At 43.6% G+C, this 24,362-nt stretch overlaps 1 protein-coding gene across 2 annotated transcripts in view; it reads left to right on the top strand.

The window, feature by feature from the left end:
- The window catches only part of CCDC149 (coiled-coil domain containing 149), a 98,347-nt gene that overhangs the window by 62,362 nt on the left and 11,623 nt on the right, over window positions 1-24,362 (top strand). For both annotated transcript variants that reach the window (XM_082838574.1, XM_082838575.1), the window contains 6 exons: window positions 4,867-4,983; window positions 5,802-5,974; window positions 6,688-6,760; window positions 8,167-8,251; window positions 10,478-10,622; window positions 18,907-18,983. In XM_082838574.1, the coding sequence (XP_082694700.1) occupies window positions 4,867-4,983; window positions 5,802-5,974; window positions 6,688-6,760; window positions 8,167-8,251; window positions 10,478-10,622; window positions 18,907-18,983 (670 nt within the window). The remainder of the gene's footprint in view (window positions 1-4,866; window positions 4,984-5,801; window positions 5,975-6,687; window positions 6,761-8,166; window positions 8,252-10,477; window positions 10,623-18,906; window positions 18,984-24,362) is intronic.

Below are 24,362 nucleotides of genomic sequence, written 5' to 3'. Positions count from 1 at the left end.
GGGTTTGTTGATACTGGTTTCTCGCCCAAATCCCCATCTCTGGCGATAAGGGCATCCTTCTACCTCCAGATGCAGGAGGGCACCCTTCACATGAGAGATTTTTTTTTTTCCTGCTTTCGGGGTGACAGAAAGGAGGGTCAGAGTGTCCCTCGTGTGTTGGGCATTTCTTAAGTAACTTTAATTCAAAATAATTAATATGCCATTGAGGCACATTTGGGGGCAGCCTCCTCTGGGCCCCAACAGTTACAGCAACCTTGGCCAGGAAAAAGCTGTACTGTTACTGTCGTATTCTTACAGTGAAGGATACTAAGACTCAGAGAAGTTCAGGCATATTCCTGAGATTGCACAGCTCTCGAACTTGGCCCCAGAACACCCCCCCGCCCCCTGGCAGATGGACTCCAGAGCCCATCAGCTGCCAGCTGGGAAGGCAAGAGAACTCTCCCCGGGGCTGCCATCCCTATCACGATGGCCTCCTTGGTCCCCTTCAGCTGATTGAACTTGAGTGTCAGACCCAACCAGTGATCCAGCTTTTACCAACTTGGGCCTCACTTTTAAAAATAAGTGTTTCATCTAGTCCAGCCCTGAGATTTAATAGCCGATATTGTATGCACATTGAACACCAAATGATTGTTAACGTGTTTATTGAAGCTTAACAGGCATCCAGTATATAAAAGATGACTCTCTTATATGGCTGTCAGACCTCAATAAACATGTTTAATAATTAATTGGCATTAAGCAAACATAATTGTGTGATTCTAAATTAAGTGTTCGGCGAAGCGTACTGTGAATGGAAAACCTCAGTGGTGTTTTATTACTTAAAGTTCAGGCTGTCAGTCTGGCTTTTCACATACGAGGAAAAGCGCCCCGCTTTCAAAGCCGTGTTGCAGACCTCCTGTTGCCTCATGCCAAAAGTGGCACAGGCCTTCTTGTTCCTAGACCCTTTCATCTGAGAAATGTTTCTTGCTTGGTTAGCTGTTTGTCTTTCTGTATATTCACCTGGGGTTCTGAAAGTCCTGAGCCAAGACTGTGATGTGAAAGATGTTTTCACATATCGGCTTTCAGGTAAATTAACCAGTTCTGACATAAACTCCGTTCCTCTCACAGTACAGCCGATTCTTGACATTTGCTATGGTTACATTCTCTAAAATCACTGCAAACACTGAATTAGGGAATATTGAACCATTGTTCCTAGGGGAAATAGGAGATTAGGTTCCTCTGAGCCTCTGGTCACAATATTTTTGTCACCTGATCAATATAGAACTGTTTTATATGTGTTTCTCTTTAAAGTCACCTTATTTAATTTATATTGTTGATTCTTTAACATTGAACTCACAGCCAATAGCACTGTAACTCGTGCCTGAAGGAAGCTCATCTAACACACGTATATTCTCTGTAAGGCGCATCATGGCCTCTCGTGCTCAGGAACACGAGACAGCACTCCAGCACTGCACAGGAGGGCCATTCTAAATGGCAAAACACCAACAGAAAGCTCAAAAATGTGAAAAAAAGTGGCACGAAAGAAACCATGAAAAGGACACTTGTTTACAGTATGAGCTAAAACAAGAAAGCAGAACATTGCCTTGTTCCACTTTAGCTGGGAACGTTCCTGTGGGATGCTTCCCAGTTTTGGCAGCTCTGTGTTTATCTGCACATGTCCCCTCATGATGCAAAAGCACCATGAATGCTGATTTCGAGACTACAGATAAATTTGCATTAGGCAAGTATACAAATTCAGAATCCTTGAGCTTTGGAATGGGGATTCCATTAAGCACGGCCATCTGTGTACCTAAGTGCCGTATGTCCCCTGCTAGGCCTTTGTACAAGCTGTTCCACCTGCTTGGAACGTTGTGTGCTGATTCTAATGATGCATTTGCTCATAGTAGATGCACAATAAATACACGTCCAGTTCATCTGACTAGTTTTCAAATAAGGACCCCAAATATATGTCATTCGCAGGAATAAAGACACAGACCTACTAGAGAATGGACTTGAGGATGTGGGGAGGGGGAAGGGAAAGCTGTGACAAAGCGAGAGAGAGGCATGGACATATACACACTACCAAACGTAAGGTAGATAGCTAGTGGGAAGCAGCCGCATAGCACAGGGAGATCAGCTGGGTGCTTTGTGACCACCTAGAGGGGTGGGATAGGGAGGGTGGGAGGGAGGGAGACACAAGAGGGAAGAGACATGGGAACACATGTATATGTATAACTGATTCACTTTTTTATAAAGCAGAAACTAACACACCATTGTAAAGCAATCATACCCCAATAAAGATGTAAAAAATATATATATATTTATATATGTGTCATTTGAAAATGCTCTTTACTTTTCAGTAGTCATCATTTCTTGCACAGTTCATTGCTGTTATTTATTATTCCTGTATAGTTAATATTCTACCTTGGCTTTTAACTTTCTCACCTGCCCCTAAATCCTTAGGGACTTGAAAAATAAAGCCATTCTCTCTATTGGCAACAAATCCCTTAGGATCCACGCAGGAACGAGGGAGAGCATACCCAAGCAGGTATTCCTGGATGGGTTGGATCTGTGTGGCAGCAAAAAACTGTCCCCAGGATTTCATCCATATATGAAGCCCATCTGCACACACCCTACAGGGAGGTGGAGGAATCGGTCTTGCGACCTCTTTCGAAGAAGCATCAGGAAGCAGTGCTGTAAAGTCAAAAAAGCACTTTTTAATGGCCACCTGCTTGGCGCTGAACGGCATGTAGGGGATGCTCTGGGACCACTGGACCTTCCTGGAGTCTCTAACATAGTTTCCATCATGGCCCTACTGGAAAGTTTGGAGCTGCACATGGAGCTCGGCCCCAGAGACTGGGAAAGCCAAGGGTTCTGCAGGGATGCTTTGGAAAATTACACTTTTAGGACTAGAATTTAGTTCCTAGGGATTTTAAAACATTTAAAAAGTACGTTATGAAAGTCATGTATACTTATTTTAAAGGTTAGAAAACAAAGAACAGATAGCATACACAGTCTTGCATCACCTAAACTTACACACACACATTTAAGGGTTTTAGTGTATTTGGTAATTTTTTTCTTTTGTATGTGGGTTCTTAGTATAATTTCAATCATACTGCATATTTTGTTTTCGGCTGTGCCGCACGTCATGTGGGATCTTAGTTCCCCGGCCAGTGATCAAACCCGTGCCCCCTGCACCCCCTGTATTGGAAACTCGCAGTCTTAACCCCTGGACTGCCAGGAAAGTGCCTTTATTTAAACATTTTTTAAAAATATTTATTTATTTATTTTCTGGTCGCACTGTGTGGCTTGTGGGATCTTAGTTCCCTGACCAGGGATTGAACCCAGGCCCCCAGCTGTGGAAGCATGGAGTCTTAACCACTGGACTGGCAGAGAAGTCCCCAAACTGCATATTCAAGTTAGTTTTCTGCTTTTTTTCCCACTTAGTGTGGCAGCATCCGCATGTCCATGGTACTACATAGTTCACATCAACCTCATTTTAAACAGCTGGAAATTTGCTGTTTGATTGATTGATCAAACAATCAATCAGTTGATTGATTGCATTATCACTTGCTAGCCATTCCGCTATTGTTGGACATTGTTTCTATTGTTTTTTTACTCTTTCTATAAATAACAGCACAGTCTACTTTTTTCTTTTTTCCTAAAGCTAGTCCATGTCTGGGATTATTCTTAGCCCAGATTATCAGAAGTAGAGTTACTGGATCATTGGATAGGGACATTTTTTTTTCTTTTTAAAACTTTATTTCAACATAACTGTGGGTACAGAAATACACTCATATGGGTTAATAGAATGCAATTTAACTGATACTACACAATTTGGACCAAAAACCTGGTACATGGTTTGCTTCAAAAAAAAAAATGGGGTTTGCAATCTGGTTTATTTTTCATCTATTACAAATGTATATATATATATAAAAAGATCCTCCATCAAATGCTGCTAAAGCAAACAGCAAGAACCTAGAGAAATTAACCTTTGGTTTGTCTCTGAAAAGTAACAGGTATTGCACTGTAAAACTTTACGAAACTGGAGCAGCAAAACATTGGAATGTTTCAGTGCCAGTTCACAGAGTTCAGTAACTAATGGATGTTGATGAGGGTGAGGAGAGCCTATGCATATATGTGAAAATATAAAAGGTATCCGATCAAGTTAATATTGCATGTAGATCCCGAATCTACTCACACCAAGATTCAGATAATTTCTTAAATCTGAATTAACACTGTCAGTCCAGTTCATCTGCTGAGGTCAGAAAGGAGACTGCACAGTAGCTGTTTTCCTGAGTTGTGCAAAAAAGAAAATTAAGTTTCTTCCCCAGCGTTTTAGTCCAGAACTACAGCAGGGTATTTCATCCATTGTCAACATTCATGGGGTGAGAGGCGATGAGGTTACTTAGGCTTAAATCTGAATTAGCACTCAGATGCAAGAGTCAGATAGGGACATCTTTAAGGCTCTCGACAACATAGCCTAATTGTTAAGAATGTGGGAGCGTGCCCATCTTAGCAGATACTTTACAACGTTGTGTCATCATTTTTTAATCTTTGCTAAGTTTAAAAGAGACACAGAGTTTTTTCCCTCACTATGGCAGGGCTAAACAGGCTATCCCCCTTCAGATGCCCAGGCCTGTGTTCCCGTTAGCCTTATAGGTGTGTGTGTGCACACATGTATCTGTACATACAATATGGATTTAAAAAAATTTTTTTAATTAATGATATTGGCCAGAAATTTCTTTGTCTTGTGCCTTTCTCCAGTATTTCTTGGAAAATCTTAACTTCCAACACTTTCTGCCTAGTATGCTTGGGGTTTCGTTTGGATCTCTTCATTTTAACTCTCTCTCCCTCTCTCTCTTCTTTTTCTACCAATGGAAAATGCAGCTCTTGAGAATGACAATTGCCAAACAGAGGCTGGGAGACGAAGAAATCGGCGTGCGGCACTTTGCAGCCCATGAGCGTGAAGATTTGGTTCAGCAGCTGGAGAGAGCAAGGGAACAGGTTATCGCCAACATCTGTTAGGAGTGGGGGATATGTTTGCACAGCTGAGCGTGACACCGAGAAGAGTAGACTGTGCCCCGGTTTCTCAGAGACTGTGGGGTGCTTGGAACGCGGTTAGAGGAGGAAGGAAGATGCAGTTTGAATGCATTTACTCCCTCTGTTCTCTGCTAGGTTCCCAAGCAGCCTTTTGCATTTCTGTCTTCCAGCAGGTCTGCTCTCTTACTTTGGGTGCCATTGTTCTGAACACAACAAGAAACCTCCCCCATAACCAGGATAGACAGGGAGAGAACAAACATGACAGACTGGCCTTAATTTGCAAGTTTCCGCTGAAATGCTGAGTGGATGCTTTTTAGGCAAAATCTCAACGGGTACCGAGCCCTAGTTAGGGAACAGCTTAGAGAGCCTAGGCTTCCTTTCTCTCCTCTCACTAATTGGTTTTGAAGAGCAGAACATGATTTCTGGGTCTAGAGTGGTTTGAAAAAGTATGTATTTGTAAGACACTGGCTGTTGTTCCCAATATCTGGATTTGCCCTCTCCAAGCCCCTGGCTTTAGGGCAGGCTGCAGTTGGTAAGTGATCAGTTCTGTGTTTCCAAGCTGCTGCAGTCCATCTCATCTTGGATATAGTAAGTGTCTGGCCGGAAGTTGTTCCTTGCTTTCAGCTTTTATCATATTCTGATGTGTGGCGCTTACGGTTTTATAGCAGACGCTGGTATTGATAAGCTCTCTAAAAGTCAGTCAGCCAAGTGGAAGGCTCGTCTCTAACCATAAGGCTGATGCCTGCAGAATACCTTGAGTAAGGGCACTTCTCTGGTTTCAGATTGAGTCTCTGGAGCATGACCTGCAGGCCTCTATGGACGAGCTTCAGGATGTTAAAGAAGAGCGGTCTTCCTACCAGGACAAAGTCGAGAGGCTCAACCAGGAGCTAAACCACATCCTGAGCGGCCACGAGAACCGAATCATTGACGTGGATGCCCTGTGTATGGAGAACAGGTAAGTGACCAGTCCCAGGCTCGTACTGGGGTAGGATGCTGGCTCTCCACTTGCCTGCAGGCTGGGAGTTATTTGCAGCCCTGTTTACATTTAAGAAAATAGCCTTACAGTGAAAGGAAAGTCTCAACCCTAAAACAATGATATTAATGTCACACGTTGGTTGTAGCAGTAAGAAAAGAAGAACCACATGCTTACATGCCTACATCCATACCCTCTTTCCCCCTGCCCTCCCCGGCTGGGTGAGAAGGGTAGGGAACCAGTGAAAGCTGCTTATTATTGCTATCAAGAAGACAGAAAAGAATAAGAAAATAAATTGAGAAACTCCCTTAGCTGTCTCTTTTCCCAGAGGCAAATTTCAGTGTGTGTATGTGACTAACTTAATGCTGTGTCTGGTATTGCCTCTTGCTGCCTTGCTTCCCAGTGGAATCATCTTAATGAGAATTATGTGAAAACTGTGTTGATATCCCTTAGGGGATCTCTGCAGAGGGCTGTCCTAAAGTGAGGTTTCGGTGATTTGGGCATACTTGACCTTGATCACATCCATTTAAGAAGAAGTCACCAAGGTGCACTTTTTCTGCTTCCGGTGGTGGGAAGGCACTGTAGGTCAAAGGTGGCCCTTTGGGTGTGTGGTTTTCTTTTTATCCTCTCCTACTTGAGTGTATGTTTTTTATTTTGCCTCCAAACTCTTCCTAGTTGTATATATTCTTTTTCAGGTACCTTCAAGAGAGATTAAAGCAACTTCATGAAGAGGTCAACCTCTTGAAATCTAACATTGCCAAATACAAGGTAGAAAATCATGACGGTGACGGTGATGATTCACTATTGTACATCTAAGTGTCATTCTATTTTAATTCCCTTTTATGTGCCAAAGGTACTCTAGTGCTTGCCTGCCCTCCCAGATAGTTCAATAAGAGCTTTAACTGAGGAACCAGTAAGAATTAAACCCCAAACGGCAAACACGACAAAAACAGGTTTTGCAAGAGCTGCTTCTGTTATCTGGACAGGGCACACTGAGACCACCAGAATCTGGATGTGACCACTATACAGCCTCGGTCTATATTAAATTAGGTTTCCTATCCAGCTTTTCTGTAAAGTGTTCTGTCATCAGATGTTCTTTGTCCCCTAATCATCCATAAGAAAATGATTTCTGAGCAATGAAGAAACAAAGGTTGGGAAATCACAACCTAAACGATAATGTTCACGTCACACTAAAAGGGCAGAATGTTTAAATTCTCCCCCTGTTATTTAGTCTAATTCCAGTGCCATTCGTTAGATAATATGTTTCTGCAGATGTTAGTTGTAAGTGTTATAATTAGCAAAATCTCCTGGGTTTCTCTGCTTTGAAAATAGATTGATTTCTCTTCCTGAGGGTGAAGTTTTACAGCCGTCTCTGTGCTGGGGCAGCCATCTCATATTCCTGGCTTTTGACGTTCACTCTTTTCTCAGAAGTCTCCATGCTGTTCCTCCTTTTCCAATCTGGGGCGGGGGGGCCCCACTTGAGTTTACACCCATCTATATATACACACACAGCCAAAGAAGAATACAGCTCTTAAAGTTGTATAATTAATACATAATTTAAAAAATGTGTATATGCATTCACTTAACAACATTTATTCAGTTCTTCTATGTGCCAAGCACTGGCTGTGTAGCACATATCAATTTTAATGTAACGTTCTGTTCTAGGAATGACACACATGCACTTCCTTAACCTTGAGTCCATGGCAGATTTCATTAATCAATCACGGCTTTTCTTCCAGTCCAGCCACAGAAACCTTCCAGACACCACTAATGATCTTTTGGCATTGCGCCATGAAAGTAAACCTAGTCTCCATCTCATGTCTGTTTGGAAGGGGTTTCCATAACTAGTGACTTCACACATTAGACTGAGTTCTTGCTTCAGATTTGATTTAATTTAACGAATATGCATTGAGTACCTTCTATATATAGGAGGCTATAATTGCTGTAATTCTGCTGGGCACCAACTTAAAAAGAAAAAAACAAAACTCTTTACCAGGTCCATAAAAATCATAACTCTCTGGCAGGGACTCTGAATTTTAAAAGTTGGGCTAGCATTTGGAGTTTGTAAAGAGTTCTCGTGTGCTGGATGGGAGGATGCATCTACCGGAATTAGGTATTTTTCCATTACTGGCTTTTCTGACAGAGGTTTTTGTTTTCTCCCAATGCTGCTTTAGAATGCTCTTGAGAGACGGAAAAACTCAAAAGGCCAGGGTAAATCCAGCAGCAGTGCTCTGACTGGAGTCCTGTCTGCAAAGCAAGGTAGGGGTCATTTTCTGGGAGGGACCACCTGTGATCACAGAATGCTAGCACTGTGGGTCCACATCTCGTTTTTTGAATTGGGAATGGAAGTGATCCTTAGAGCAGTCACCCCCAAACTTCCACCTGCATGAGGATTGCCTGGAGGGCTTATTAACACACAGATTACTGGGTCCCACCTCAAGAGTTTCTGATTTACTAGGTCTAGGGTGAGCCCGGAGAATACACGTTTCTAGAAAGTTCCCAGATAAGGCTGATGCTGGTTCGGGGACCCTGCTTTGAGAGCCGCTGCCTTAGAGGTCTCTCTAATGACTGGACCCCATTTGCATCTATTCCCCTAACTATGCTCCTCTTTCCAGAATGTTTTCCCTTCTGTAATCACCAGGTTAGCATCTCCAAGTGTCCGTTCCATCCTCATTGAGTTTCTCCTTTTCCTGGCCTCTATGATCAGACTAGAAAAGTCTCACAGCTGCTGAAGTCATTTTACCATGGCACATGTGCCTTTTTCAAAGAAGCTTTTATTTTTTATTTTTTTTGCGGTACGCAGGCCTCTCACTGCTGTGGCCTCTCCCGTTGCGGAGCACAGGCTCCGGACGCGCAGGCTCAGCGGCCATGGCTCACGGGCCCAGCCGCTCCGCGGCATGTGGGATCTTCCCGGACCGGGGCACGAACCCGTGTCCCCTGCATCGGCAGGCGGACTCCCAACCCCTGCGCCACCAGGGAAGCCCTAAAGAAGCTTTTATTGATTGCAATTTTGTTCCTCCTTCTTGTCGATTCCAATGAAAAATAATGATCTTCCAGGGACAGTCAGGGGAAATAAATAGCAGAGAGCTTGCTTCTGACACTTAATATTTGGGAATTCAGTTCTAAACATGACCCTCAAGTGGACCGTGCTGGACTGGCCTGTTTTGGGCTTGTTGGCAGTGCAGACCAACAAGGATCACGTGGCAGTCCTCATCAGAGCTACGGGGGATTAAAAAGAAAATGGTGAATCTCCAGACTACCTAATAATCAAGACACTTTTCCAAGCAACTTCTTTTTTTTTTTTTTTTTTTCACTCAACTAGAAAAGAACACCCTCTATACAAACGTGAAGTAGCCCATCTAAGTATAGCTCTGGATATCCTTGATAGCCTTTGAATGTTGGATGTTTGAATGTTGAGACCCAGTCCTGTCACCGACCTGGGGAATGCTAGCCACACTCAAACACGCTGGCAGAGCCGTCAACCAGGCACAACCTTTCTAGAGAACCATTTGGTTCTCTGTTATAAAAAGCCTTAAACTGATCCCCTCTGAGCCAACAAGAAATGATTACAGACATGTGCAAGCGTTTTGCTTCAAGAAAGTTCTTCCTACGTTAGTTATAATAAAAAACATTGGAAACAACATAATTGTCCAGGAGTAATTAAATAAATTACTGTAGATCTATGCATGGACTACTAAGCAGCCGTTACATTTTATATTTTAGTAGATATTCATGATGAGACATAAGGTTAAGTGAAAAAAGCAGAGCTTTTTCCCATTTTTGGAGAGAAATGTGTGAATTTGTGTGTCTACATATAGGCATATAGGAAATGGTGTTCAAAGATATATAATGAGACATTTATATTATTTCTTCTTTTTTCTGTCTCATAGGAATACAAGTGGTTGTGGTCTTTTGGGGTTATCTCTTAGTTTCTAAAAACATGCATATACAAAATATATTTTGTGTTCTAAATGATCTCCTACATTATCTTACCACCCACCAAGGGTACTGTGGGAAGCTGTAATATAAAGCCAGGAGCTCAGGACTAGAGCCATTTGCATTTGCATTGCTGTGTGACCTTCAGCTAATGTTTTTAATCCATCAGCGCCTTGCTTTTCTGTCCATGAAATGGGAATAAATAACATTTTCCATGTTCTTTTTAAAATTTGAAGCCTCAAATGAGTTAGTCAGCATGAGTGTTTCAAAAGCATAAAATACTGGACAAATGCAAAAAATTATTATCCTTTAAATAAAAGGTGTTGCTAAAAGTCCATGAGTACTTCCTCCTTTCTGTTTAACCCTCACACTAGATTTTATTTTTTTTCACTTTTGACACTTGAAGTGGACTCTTCAGTTACAACACGGTAGCGTGTGGAAGCCGGGAACTGATCCCAGCTTCATTACCCAGGAAGAACTGACATTGGTTTGCATTCCAACGTTCCAGAAGGATTTAAGACTGAGTTGTAAATTTTATATCCCACCCAGTTCAGGATCTGTTATCTGAGGATCACGGGTGCAGCCTCCCAGCCACTCCACAGTCCATTTCTGATCTGAAATCTCTGGCAACAGCCCTGTTGGAGACAATCCATGAGAAAAACATGGTGATCCAGCACCAGAGGCAGACCAACAAGTAGGTGGCTGGACCCTGGGGTGCAGGGCGGGCGGGAGATATGTGAGACAATGACGCTCAGCAGTGGGTGGCAACCAGGTGGTGGGCCTGCCGGCCTTAAGGGAAGAAGAGCCCTTAAATCTGGAGGGAAACTTATTGAGCTAGAACTGTGCTTCTGCATTATGACAGCATCTTGGCTCTCAGCTGGAACCAACATGGAAATAATACTGGTTCTTGCTTATTGAATGCTTCCTCTGAGCCACTCACCGAGTAATGCATATTACCTGGCTGATTTTGATGGTATGCTTGCCCGGGGGATCTTAATCTACTCTCCTCCACATCTTCTCTAGGGGAGGCACCTCCTCGTGCCATTCTAACCTCACAGCACAGCTTTCTTGGGCTCTGAATAGCAGGAACACCCAAGCATCAGCTTTCAGGCAGCTGGGCCTAGAATGGAGTCTCGTGCCACTTTTCCAGATCAGCAAAAAACAATAATTAAAACAGAATGTCTTATTTGGTTACTATAAATATGTTGACTATGTTGGGCAAAATCAAGCAAGTTAAAGTAGCAGGTCAGGACAACAGAAGCCGAATTGGAAGAGTTCAGAGAACGGTGAATAAACAATAAATTAAAGCAAGACACATTGCAAACAGGGCGAGCTTTGAGGACCAGAGACTCATGCAGTCACACATGGCCCAGTGCCCAGAAGGTCCCTGCACTTGGTCTAATCAATGCTTTGCGTCACCATCTCGAAAATCTTAATCTTTTTTGAATAAGGGGGCCCTGAGTTTTCATTTTGCGCTGAGCTCTGCCAATTACGTAGCTGGTCCTGCTTATAAGACCTACATGTGGAAGGAAAATGTAAGCGTGGAATACAGGAGCAAGTGCCCGAGGCTGGGCTTCCAGCACGAACAGGGAGGGGTCAGGGAATCGGGGGCCCGGCGAGGCGGGGTGCAAGGAGAGAGGCAACTGGAAAATGATGGAGAGTATTGTAAAAACAAAATAACAAAAAGAGAGGCCGGGAGTAAAGGGAAGATTGAGCAGGAGATTAAGATATATATAAAAGAAGGCAGAGAGCAGTGGAGGGAGTCTGGGCAATCTCAAAGGGATGACAGGGGTAATTTATTGACAGAAGAAGTTCTAAAAATTCCTTTGAAAGAAATCTTAATCAAGGACTGAAACAGCCAGATGCCAAAATGGAGATATGCCTCTGGGGGAGGACGAAGAAACGGGAGTCTCCCCAGAATAGGTACCAGGTCTGTTTTATTCAGGTAGAATCCCCTGCCCCCGGCAGTGTCCCCAGGAGCCTTCTCTGTCCTCACCAGCTCCCTATAAGGCACCCACTGGGGCTCTTTCAAACCTCCTCAGGTCTTCTAAACCCTAGTCTGTTCCCAGCAGGTGACTTCAGCTCCTCTTTTACTGAGACAACCAAGCCTGCCTGTCCTGAGCCACAAGGCTTACTGCTCCCGCCAAAGCAATGTCTTCCATCCTATCCCTCCAGTCTCCGGGAAGCACACCAACACACTGTCCTGTGGGTCCACACCGTCCTCCCTCCTTTGGGGCCCAGCTCTCCTGTGACCTCCTCTTTCAACCTCTTCAACTTCTGCCCCTCATCCTGCTTCTGCATCTTCACCCAGAAACCTCCCAGGTCTTCCTGAACCCCCCAAAGGGTTCCCGTGAGCTCCACTCACCTCCAATCTTTGTGAACAAGAGGCCACCTCTACTTCTTCAATAGCCACCCCCTCAAAGTGTGTTCTGGGGGGCACCTGTGTTAGAATTACCTGGAGGGGGTGCTTGTTTAGAAATGCAGATTTAGAGGGGTTTCTGGAGGGAATATCAGGATTCTGGATTTTAGCAAAGCCCCCAGTGATGCCACTGGGCAGGAACAAAAGATCACCTCGCTTCAACACCTCCCAAGCCCTCTTGTGAATTTTCCATAGCAGTCTTCCTTTGGAGGTCACCAGTACCCCCAAACCCCACTTTCTCACCCTCATTGAATCACTCAGATTCAATGAGTCTGGAGTCTGGAGTATCCATCCCTTAGTACATTTTAAATACTGTGAAATGCTTGTGCCCTTTGACCCAGAGGGTCCGCTTCTAGGAATTTATCCTAAAGAAAAGAATCAGAATGATGCCCTAGATTTATACATAAGGTGGTTCACTGTGGATTCATTTATAAGGGTGAAAAAAATGGAAACAACCCAAGTATTTTTAAATTGGAGAATGGTTAAGATTACCGTAAATCCGTAAGGCACAGTACCATGCAGCCATTTAAAGCGTGATTTGAAGAATATTTAACGTGCTCTGCTCACCATCCTATTACCTAGGTTTGTCCAACTTCCACTTCACTCAGGTTGAAGCTGTCCCAGGGCCAGTATGTTTGTCCACTTTGGTCACTGTTCTCTCCCAGTATGTCGGATAGTGCTGGGCCCAGTGGGGGCTCGTGATTACCTGATGAATGGATGATTGAATGTCCTCTAACCCTTTGCTCCTGTTCCCTTAATACTCACATGCAAACAGGCATTAAGTTTTATGGTTTTCATGCATTCATTCACTTATTCAGTATATATTTCCTGAGTGCTTGCCAAGGTCCTTCAGTGTACATCTCCTACCTGCCCCTTCTTCTTCCTTCCCACCAGACCATTACCTTGTCCTTGGGAAGATCCTCCCATCAACCCTCCATCCTCAGACCCCAGCTCACCTCCTCCACTGCTTGCCCGGCCACACTCAGACCCACCTGCCAGCTACAGTGCCGATCACGACACAAGCCTCCACCGAAAAGCCCAGCTGGGTCCCACCGCCTGCCAAACTCAGTATCCCCAAGCTGCTGGCCTGACACTCCCGCCTCTTGTGACAGATTGATTTCCTTATACGTTCCTCCCATACTCCACTGCAACCACACACATCCCCAGGTGCCCTGGGCTCTCGCCCTCTGTTGAGAGAGACAGACATTTTCATTTTGCTGGCTTTATTTTTTTTAATGTACCTTTCCATTTTTAACTACTATTTAATAATTTTGCTCCATCTGTTGATTTATGTTTTAAAAGGTTGAGCAACAATATATCTCCAAACTACTTTTATCTCTCAGCCACCCGATTCCCCTGCCTGGAAGAAACCACCATTCCTCCTTTTTTATGTATCCTCTCCAAGGATGCATATATAAGCAAGTGCATAGTACATTTATATAGACACACATAAATGCTCATATATATTTATATAGACATAGATTTTTTTTTTAGTTTTTTTTTTTTTACAAATGGCATCTAGTATTCATCAAAAAAGTTTTTTTCACTGTCTTCCACCTTGCTTTCTTCTCTCATAACAATAGATCTTGAAGATTGCCTCATATCAGTACATAAAGTACCTAATGTGCCATTTTTAATCCTTTGAGGGTCTTAAGTTTCACACTTTCAATACATGTTTTATTTGGGGGCATGGAAAGAAACGAATTATACAACAGATGGAGTGAGGGCTAAGAATAAAATGTGCATTTGGTCTGCTTGCTGTTGTCCCCCATGATTTAGCCTTTTGTACCTAAGATTTAAAAATAGCTTTGTTTGTCTGGAGCATTAGAAGTAGGGATACAGGTGCTCTGTTCTGTAAGAGTGTGCTCCCCCTACTGCTTCTTCACTGCCTGGCCCAGCCCCCCTGTACCCCCCCCCCACCCCCCGACGCTGAGAAGGCCCAGTGGGAGCCATCTTGGAGAACTGATGAATAAACCTAGGACTTTATATTTTGAGAGGAAGTTCAATTAATAAGCATTTTGCTTGAGGGACTTCTTGTGAGTTTGCAGTTGTCTAGCTACGGTTAAAGAAGGAGCGGGGTTCACGTGTCTTAGAAACAGGTGGCAAAGCATTAATGAAGAGACAGACGTTAAGAGTTATGTCTCACAGCGCACCACCTTTGGTCCTCCAGCCCTTCCCAGCAAGCCATCACTCTGCCAGTGCTGGGGTGATAGCCGTGGTGGTTAGTACGTGAGGATACGCTGGCCTTTCGCTACCCTCTGTGCTTTGCCTAAAACTCTTCACTGCTCTCCCCACTCCCTGGCCAGTGGTAGTTCAAGGTAGTGGTAGTGGTGGCCAGTGGTAGTTCAAGACCTTGGAAGTTCAAGGTCTTGGAAGCAGCGGGAGCTGTCGGGGATCAGAGCAGAGATTCAAAAGAAGGTCCCGTGGGATGGAGGTAGGGGGGCACGGTTCTCTCCAGTCTGCGGGGGGCCACGTCCACCTCTTCCTCTTTGGGATCGGGCTCCCCCCAGGGCCCTCACTCAGAGATCCTTGCTTGCTGTGTTGTCCAGAGAGCAAGGACAGCGGCACAGTGGTGGCCGGGCTCCTGGGTTCGTTCTGTCTTTGCAGATTTCCTGTGATGTTGCTATCATCAGAAACTACTACTGAAAATCTCTCTAGAAGCCTGGCATCTGGAGGATTTTTCTAGACTACTGGGTAGACATATGCTGAAATCTCCCCTATCCTAAAACAAGCCACCGCTAAATAAAAACTTTATTTTAAAATCTCTCCCGTCCTACAAAAAAAAAAAAAAAAACTCTCTCAAGCCTGTTTATGCCTCAGGCTACTGCCCTGGCTGTCTCCTTGGATTCCCTGCTAAACTATTTGAAGAGTCATCTATATTCACTGCTTCAACCTTCTCATAGGCAGCTTTTCCCACCCCTGTCACTTGGATTCTGGATTTCACCCCTTCCTCTGTCTTGTAACAGCTCTCTCAAGGGTGGGGCATGTCTTCTTAGTGGCCTTTTTCATCCTGTGTGACCACCTTCTAGAATAAGACAATACTGACCCTGCTGCCCCACAGGGAACCTTCTCTCCCTTCCCCACGTGCCCCTGGCGCTCCTCTCCCCTCTCCACCTGTGCCTCTCTGGTCCTTTCTCACCTTCCGCGGGTGGTGCTCTGGCCCTCCGTTCTTCTGACATCTCACATTCTGCTGGGGAGCAGACCCACCCCCAGCGTACACTCTCATCTTCGCTCTCCCAGATCCTCCTGTCTCCCAGTTCTGCAGCTGTCTACCCCGATATCCCGTAGGCATCTCCAACTTCTCATCTTCCTCCGTATTATTACTCCATCCCTTTGGCTTCCCTGCATCCCCTCTGCCTCCTTTGAGCCATCGTCATCACTGCCCAGTACAGCACTCTCCTAACTGGTCTTTCTGCTTCTACTCATCCTCCTTCCAGTTCATTCTCAACGCCACATCAAAACCAGTTTTCCTAAACTTCCTTATGCTGCTTCTCTGCTTACAGCCCTTCAATATCTCCTTGTGGCCAATGAAAAAATGTCTCGCCATTCTCCATATGGAGAAGATCATTCATGATCTCGGTCCCTACAAGCCGCTCTGGATTCATCTTTCATTTAATCTTCACAGTCCTCTCCACAGTTCTACTGAAGGACTTGTGTATTTCCAGGCTCAGGTTTTGATTCGGGACCCTCCACTTACCAGCTGTGTCACCCAGGGCAAGTTAGTTGGCCTCTAATAAACGTAATAAGAGCTACCTCATCTATTGTCACAAGGGGCTAAGGGAGATAATATTTGTGCAAGGCTTAGAGTAATACCTGGTACAGAACAAGTGATTAATAACTATCAGCTGTTGTTGAAGCCTTCCGCTGTACTGTACTTGTGTGTGTCTGTCTGTGTGCATCTGTCTGTCTCCCACCAGAATTTTAGTCCCTAAATGCAGGGACAGGGTCTGCTTCTCTTCAGTGTCCCCTGCAGCCTCAGTAATTGTTGGATTGGTTGAACTTCATTGAACAGACCCTGTTTGTACTTCTACTGTCTCCATCTATGAATACTGCCAGCTATTGAGACTCAGATAACCCCCTTCTCTCTGTGGGCTGCATCACACCACGTTCCGTGGACCACCTGCCACATCTGTTCAGTGTGAGGCCAGTTAGAAGACTCTCTGTCATTTGAAGTATCTTGGGTTATATTTTGCAAGACCAGCTATGGCTGCATCCGTATATCAGTTATGAACGGTTTTAAAGAGACCTTGCTTTAGGTGTGAGAATGCTGGTTTTCTAGTGCCATTAGGGGGTTATTGGTTAAGAGCATGCACTTGGGAGGTAAACTGAGGTATAGGTTAAAAATCCAGACTCATCACCAGCTGAGTCCTACATGAGGTTTTGGTTAAGTTAACTAACTTCCCTGCCTCTGTTTTCTAATGGGAGGGGTCGAGTGTGGTGGGTGAGAACACTGGGGGTTGGGAAAAGACACAGCTTTGAGATGAACTGTGTGTCCTTGGACAAGTTGCTTACCCTCTCTGTTTGTTAGAGTTCACACGTGTAAAAGGAGGATAAAAATACAGTCAACGCTGCAGAGTTTTTGCCAGGTCAGATTAAAAAATGCATATTTAGTAGGTGTTTGGCATAGGCTCTGACTCAGACCTGGGACTCAGGAAAGATTAGTTGCTATTTGTGTTAACTGTAGTGTGGTTGTTATTGTTATTGATGGTATTATTGTTACTATTACTACTACCACAACTTCTGCTGGGTCCATTTTATCACCTCCAGCCCTGCATCAGATGCTTATGTCAGGCTAAAGAAGAAAGCAGTCAGCCCTGACAAACTTAGGCAGAGTCCCTGAGAGTAGGTTGTTAGGGACCCCAGCAAATTCACCTCAGTGCATTTCTGGGAGACATGGCTGCGTTATCCAGGACCATCAGAAAAAATGCAGCCAAATGTCTCTGCACCACGCCTTTGAACATTGCCCTGACGGCATCCTTCATTGTCCACAGAAGAGTTAAGCCTTATCTTTTGTTTCCAAGAGGCAGCCACATACAGATGATCTGATCTCGCTAAGAAGCAGGCATCAACTTGAACACTGCTGTGATTGCATCTCAGACCCATCAGCTGGTGAAAAGGGAGCTCGGATCAGAGGGTCTGAGCAAAACATTGAAAGTGAGATTACGAAAAGAGGTGTTTATTGAGGGGTCAGAGACGTGAAAGCAGAATAGACCCAACACATAGAGTGAAAATTGAAAGTAATTGATAACGACTATGGAGAATTTAAGACTTAAGGAAAAGAAGAAAAGAAAACTCTAAGTACCTAGATGAACAAAACCACATAGAGTCATGTCAAAGAGTTTTCTGTGAACTCAAAGGGAATATTAATTAAGACGCCGCAAGTGAATTCAGGTAAAATAAGGATGAATTCAAAGCCACATATATATGTGCAGATATATACATATTCATGTCTCGGTATGTATGTGGGTGTGTGCAGCTATGTCTGGAATATAAAGAGAGGTAGGAGAACAATTCTGGTGTTCTGGTTTCTCCTGCTGAAAGGATTTGAAACTTGGCTATTAAGGTGATTTCTACATCATTTTAGCACAGCAATGCCAAGAAAATCCGCCAAAGATAAAGACTGGTTTTTCAATTTCTGGGCCAATGGAAAATGATTGAAGTTTTAGATGACTATCAAATCATTTCCCAACTATATTTAATTCTGTGTAGAGTGAAGGAGGGAAAATATATGCCCACATTTATGTCTTTCCATGCATATAGACAAAGTTTGGCTTCCAAGTAAACAGAGTAATCTGTTCAAATACACATTCTAGATCTTATACATCACAGTGAGTCAGAATGGGCACCTTGGAAGGCAATGTAATTATTCTAGTGATTCTGTAATTTCTGAAAAGTTTTTGATATGCCTATTTTTTAATTCTCTCCGGAGATCGTTACAAGCCATGAAAAAAAGGAAAGCATTTATTTAATCAAATATATTTATTGAGCATCTACCATCTACCAGACATTATGCTAGATATCAAGGATATGGACATCTGTAAGCCATAGTTTAGGTCTAAGAAGGCAGATCTTATTATTTTATTACCTCTAAGTAACATTACCAAGCATGTTCTTTCATATTATTTGTTAGACTTGGTTGTTTCTGAAACTCAGATCCACCCTCAAAGAATCAGGGTGTGATACTTGTAAGAGTATTCAAAATTAAGTGTCATCTTTAGCACTGAGCAAATAGAAATGATGTAAGATGTCTGGGCAATGGTAGAATCATTGTTTGGCTGTACAGCTACCTTTGTGTGAGAAGATTCACTTGAATGGCAACATTTCAGTAATTTTAAAATCGTTTTTAATTATTCACTTTATATTTTCATATGTACTTCCAATAGAGTATGTGTGTGTGTAGCAAACACACACACACAGTTTTTAGCATATATCTTAAGTCTCAAAACATGTTCTCTCTATTAGGGCACTAGGGGGCTTCCCAAGTATCCTGCTCACAGCCCTGAGAGCTGATGAGATCCATGTTCATTGGTGTCTATTGTCATTCTCTCCCCTTTTCCAGAATCCTAGGGAATCGGGTGGCTGAACTGGAGAAAAAATTAAGAACTCTGGAAGTTTCTGGTTTGTGGAGTCTTCCAGGTAAGTAGAACTTCATGAAAATTTTCTTTTTTTTGAAAAAAAAATTTCTTGTTTTGAAAATTTGCAGAGCAGACTTTACCTTTTTAATGTTCTTTTATTTGATGATCGTTGCTGAGAAATCTACAAGTGTTTTAAACTTAGAAGCCATCATTTTGGAGGAAATCAGAAAAAAGTAATAAATATGCAAGGTGAACTATGAAGTTTTGCTAATCTAAATTCTGAAATTGTCATTGTATATGTCTGTATATATTTTATTTTTAACTTTTATGAGTATGGTAAATTGCTTCATTTTTTTCCCCTGTAGGTGTCTTATAGAGAGATGTATTCAATTTAATCATCACCCCTAAAAATGAATATAGGAACTCACAAAAATTTATTCTAGTTAATCATCAGTTCTAAAAATGAATGTACAAACTTACAAAGACTTTTCAATTTAATCATCAGTCCTAAAAATGAATATAAGAACCAACAATTGTCTATCCCAAATGCACTTTATAACCTCCTTCTCTCTTCGCCCCCCCCCCCCCCACCATCCCATTTGTTACATAGATCGAAAATCAAAACTTCCTCTGGAGATTATTTTTTACAGTTGTACAGGGTGTGAAGAAACTGATGTTTCACTTTAATTAGCTATATTTACCCATTTGTTCTGGTAAACTACCCCCTCCATGAGACCCCTGTCACCTATTCTTTCTCTTCACGTTCTCCAGAAAGTTATATTTGTCATTTCCACCACCTCCTCTTTCCCTGGAAACAACTTTGTACGAATATTTTTAGTTACTTAACCTTTCTGCACAAACCCTTTTCTACCCTTGAATCATATTGGTTGCTTCCTTGTAATGGATGAGAAATTAACATTGCCACGGGGACATGGACAAAACCACATGCTTTCTTAACATAAATCTGAATAGCCGCCTTAGGTTGCCTGGAAGTGTGTTTCATAAATTGGAGTTTTTAGTAGAGATTCCTTGAACTTGATGTCAAAAGACCTAACAGACCTAATTAGTGGCAGGTGCCGTCCTGGGGATTTGAATGATCCATTTTGCACAAGAACATTTTGATGCAGTTAGAACCTTATCTCCTTTGAAGGCTTTTCTTTTATTGCATTGAATTTCAACACAGTCAGGCAAATTTTTCGTTTATTTGTGCAGTCAGATTGCTATTTCTGTTCATGTACTGGAGTTTGGATTTTTTTTTTCTCTCTCCAAATGACTTAGTGAGATTTCACAATGTTTTATTTCTACAACTTATGTAAAAAGATGGAAGTTGAATAAATGAAAGAATGCTGAGAATTTCCTATCTCTGCTGTTGTTTGGTCTAGGTTAGAATGGCTATTATGCAATAACAGTTGTTTCCTTCCTTTTTTTTTTTTTTTTTTTGCTGCCTGAAGGCCTGAGCTACAATGTTTCCGTAGGATTTGGGAGTATGTTCTATTTGAAATATCTTTGTTTGTGGCTAATAGCAGTGCATTAATATCATCCCTGCATGTAAATAAATAGAAATGCATTCTCTATGTATCCTTGCACTTTTCTGATTAGAACAGCCAATTGAAATAGAGAATTCAATTAGCACAAAGCAAATATTAAATGGTAAAATTAGTTTGGACGGCAGTAACTGAATGGATTTTACGCCCTAGCCATGTTTGTTCTAATCTCTGGCCTCCACATAGATACAAAGTGGGAAGACAGAAATAAAGAGCGGCAATTCCCCCTGATCTGACAGTTTATGTAATGGTGATAGCATTATCCTGGTGCAGTGATGAAGGGGGTTGTAATGAGGTGTCACCTTATGATCATTTTCAAACCATGGTGAGATTGGGGGGTGGGGAGTGGCCTCTTTTAGTGCAAATCAGACCAGTCTCTCCTGTCTGCTCATTGTTCTGTGGTCTCCATTTAACCTTCTGAATAGTGGGGCAAGAGGAAGTATGTTCTTTTTTCCTTCTCTTCTTCCTCTTCCACCTCCTTTTCCTCTTCTTATTCCACTTTTCTCTTCTCTTCTTCCTCTTCCTCTTTCCCCAAGTAAGAGCCAAATCACAGGATTTCAGCCAGCTGGAGGGGATTGAGTCGCAGTGGTTTCAGAGAATTGCTAGCTCTCTCTTATTTACCAGCATCTTGAAAGGATCAGTGGCTCCTCTAATAAATCAACCTATAATATACTGATACCTTTTTGAGCATCGGTTTTGTGAATTCAGTCCTGTACCAGGCCTTCTAGACATGCCCCTCGCCCCCTCCAAGCATCTACAGTCCCACTAGGGAAGTAAGATGAATATGCATCAAACAGTGAAAAGAAAGCACAAAATATTACATAATTAAGTATCAATTAAGTGATAAAGATGTTAGTGTGTGAGGGAATAATGTGCCAAGTCATCGAATGCTGGACTTAGAAGGACAGATGAGAGCAAAAAGTTCAAGGATGGCAAATGCTTGGTGTATATAACCAACACCATTCTCATGCCAGTGGCAGGCATTGCTAATCAATCACATCACTCCTTGCGGATCTCACATGTGGCCCTAAAAACAGTCTTGCATTTTTGCTTTCCAAGAAGCCACCTCTTGGTCAGAGGAGATACGTGAGAGAAAACGTATTTCCCTTTCCTGATCTAGTCTGATCCCCTCATTTTAGATAAGGAAACAGAAGCTCAGGAAGTTAGGTCATACCTAAGACCACAGAGGCTGAACTCAGGTGTTCAGATCTTCATTTCAGTGCTCCACCTGCATGGGAAGTACAATTCAGAGAAGAGAGACATACACAGGGGCTGGGGGTTGTAGAGTGTAGGTTAGATCAGCTGGGGATTGGTTCTCAAAGCAAGTTGAATTGGAGAAGAAAAATTCAGAAGCTGGAAGCATCTATCCTGAGACTTTAAAGGACCATTGTGAAGGAGCCCATCACTCATTACTATAAGGCAGAATTACTCTTGGACTTGGAGCAGGCTATGATTTTCCTTTGACTCTCTTCTCCCTCCCTCCTCGCTCTCTCAGCCAACAATATATAGCTCTTGATGGTGTCTGATACAAAGTTGGGGCAAATGTGTGATCTTGCTGGGAAGTAGACAAGTCTAACAGATGTCACAGCCCACATGGAAAATCATCTGGAAAGCAGAGTGTACTCCAGACTGTTTAACGGGTCCCTGAGAAGTGGGAAAGGCACGGGGCTATTTTGAGGAAGCCAGGGGGTGGGCTGGTTGGCCGCGCCCTTCAGGGAGGAATGACCCTCCACCTTCCTCAGCCCCTACCTGTCAGCCTCATTCTCCCAGCCTTATGCTAGAGTCTGCAGGTGAGAATCATGCTTGGGGGGAGGGGGGGACTGGGGAGATTTCCTGGATGTGCTCATGCTCTGGAAAGAAATACTGAAAGCCAGAAAAAAATCTGGCAAGAGCAGAGCCTGGCTCTTTGAGCTTTTTATTTGAATTCTCTGTTCTCCACTCTCAACATCAGCCTGAGGAGGAAAATGTGCATTTTGAAAGTAACTGGCACATTTTGGAGAAGGGGACGAGGGACGTTGTATTACAGGGAATGAGGAGGGCTTCCAGAAACTCAAACACCAGTTGAATGGAAGGGCCTGTGTGACCTACATTGGCTGTGGTTCACATCTAGTTCGTGGATCTCCCTCACCCCACTCCCCAGTCCCAAGAACCAAAGTGCAACTAGGAGATAGCAGACCATCAGTTTAGAGCTCAATTTAGTCAACACAGATAGAATCCGGGCTTAGTTGGAAACAGTAGAACTGAGAGCCTTCTAAGGAAGGTCTTTGAATTCTTCAAATATTTTGCAAAAACCAAATCTTGGCATCTTACCATCAGATAAGGAAATGATCTCTGCAGGCAGGGATTTAGGGAGGTTTTTAACTTCTCCCCAGCCCCTGCTTTGACTGGAAATGGATGAATGGCGACTTCTGTTTCCCTTGTCTGCATGCCTGTTGCTCAGATCCCTGGAGAAGTTCTATGTGCTGGTACCAGTGTTTTTGAGGAGCCATTGCGGAGTGGGTAATCCCTGTGGTTGGAAACAGCCACGGAGACATCCTGCCCCGGAGAATTCCTCACAATAGGAAGGGCCGAGGCTGCCCGCACCATCCACCTGGTGCCTTAGTCACTCGGCTACAGCCAGCTCCCAACTCTGCCCATAATTCTGATTCCTTGGCCACAGGGCAGAGGGGACTTGGAAAGTTTGTTGGGACACAGAGTGCAGAGTGTGCCTCTTCCTGAGTCCCCTTACGGTTAGAGAGCTTCCAGCCTACCTTCTAGAGAAAGATGGGTCAGGAATTGCAGTCCCGTCCCTGACTTGAGGACAGTAACTGTTGCCTTGGTAGAGAGAAACAAAAGAAGCCCACCTGCAGCATCTGCTATGGCTTCATAACGACCATTAGTTCCTCATGGTGTTTCTAGATTTTATCTTTGCAGCACAAAAGAGTCCTGACTGGGTTGACTTCATTCTGAGAGCCTTTTAAAATATCCCAAGGTATAACTCAAATGACTCTCCTTGGGAAACCTCTCCAGACTGTGGTCCTGAAGATTTCGGGACTTTTTCCACTTGAGACAATAGCTGTGCTGGTGGAGAACTTCAGGGTCAGCTCCTATCAGATTTCTCTTCTGGGATGACCCTCATATAGCGGAAACCAGAGACCAATGGCTGCTAGTAACATACTCCATCTGCCTGTGGCAGCTGCAAGCCCCCATGCCCACCAAGACATCAGGATTTCCAAGAATGCATCAGCCACTTTATGCACAGTTATCAGCTGTTTATGAAGCACCTGCCATACGCCAAACTCTCTACTACAGTCTTGGAAATCAAGTTAATAAGACGTGCGTGGCCTACAGGGAGGGTAGTATTATAAACAAGTTGAGGGCTCCGAGGTGCAGACCAAGGTTCACCTGGCTATCCGAGGGAGTGGACATCTTGACCCAAATACCATTCTGTGCTCTGCCAAACCTGAAACTGAGTAGAGTCCTAGAACTTTAGAGCCTCTGATCTGAGCCCCAGAGACGTTCAAGTGACTTGGCTTCAGATAAGGTCTCATCCAAAGTCAGACAGTTGAGGCTGGAGCATGGGCTGGGCCATGGCCCCCAGGGTCTTTGCCGTTGGCATGGTGGTTCCCACCGAGAGAATCTTCAGGGCTCATGGGCAGGAGTTTGGGATCCAATCCTACCTGCAGGGCTCTCCTCATCACTGGGGCAGCATCACTTTCTGTGTACGTGTCTTGTGTCCATGTGTCTGTGCTCATCAGCTCATGTTTCAAAGCCACGCTTCCCTCATCCTCACCCCCATACCTTGCCATGGTCTCAAAAGTAGAGTTGTAGTGGTTTCCTTTCCTCCTCCTCTTTGCCTCAGGCTTTCTCTATCCACTCAGGGGGTTCATGTGAATCCATAAAAGGCTTTGGCTGGT

This window comes from Leucopleurus acutus (assembly GCF_964270905.1).
Source record: "Leucopleurus acutus genome assembly, chromosome: 4".
NCBI lineage: Eukaryota > Metazoa > Chordata > Mammalia > Artiodactyla > Delphinidae > Leucopleurus > Leucopleurus acutus.
This window is presented reverse-complemented; position numbering and strand designations above follow the sequence as displayed.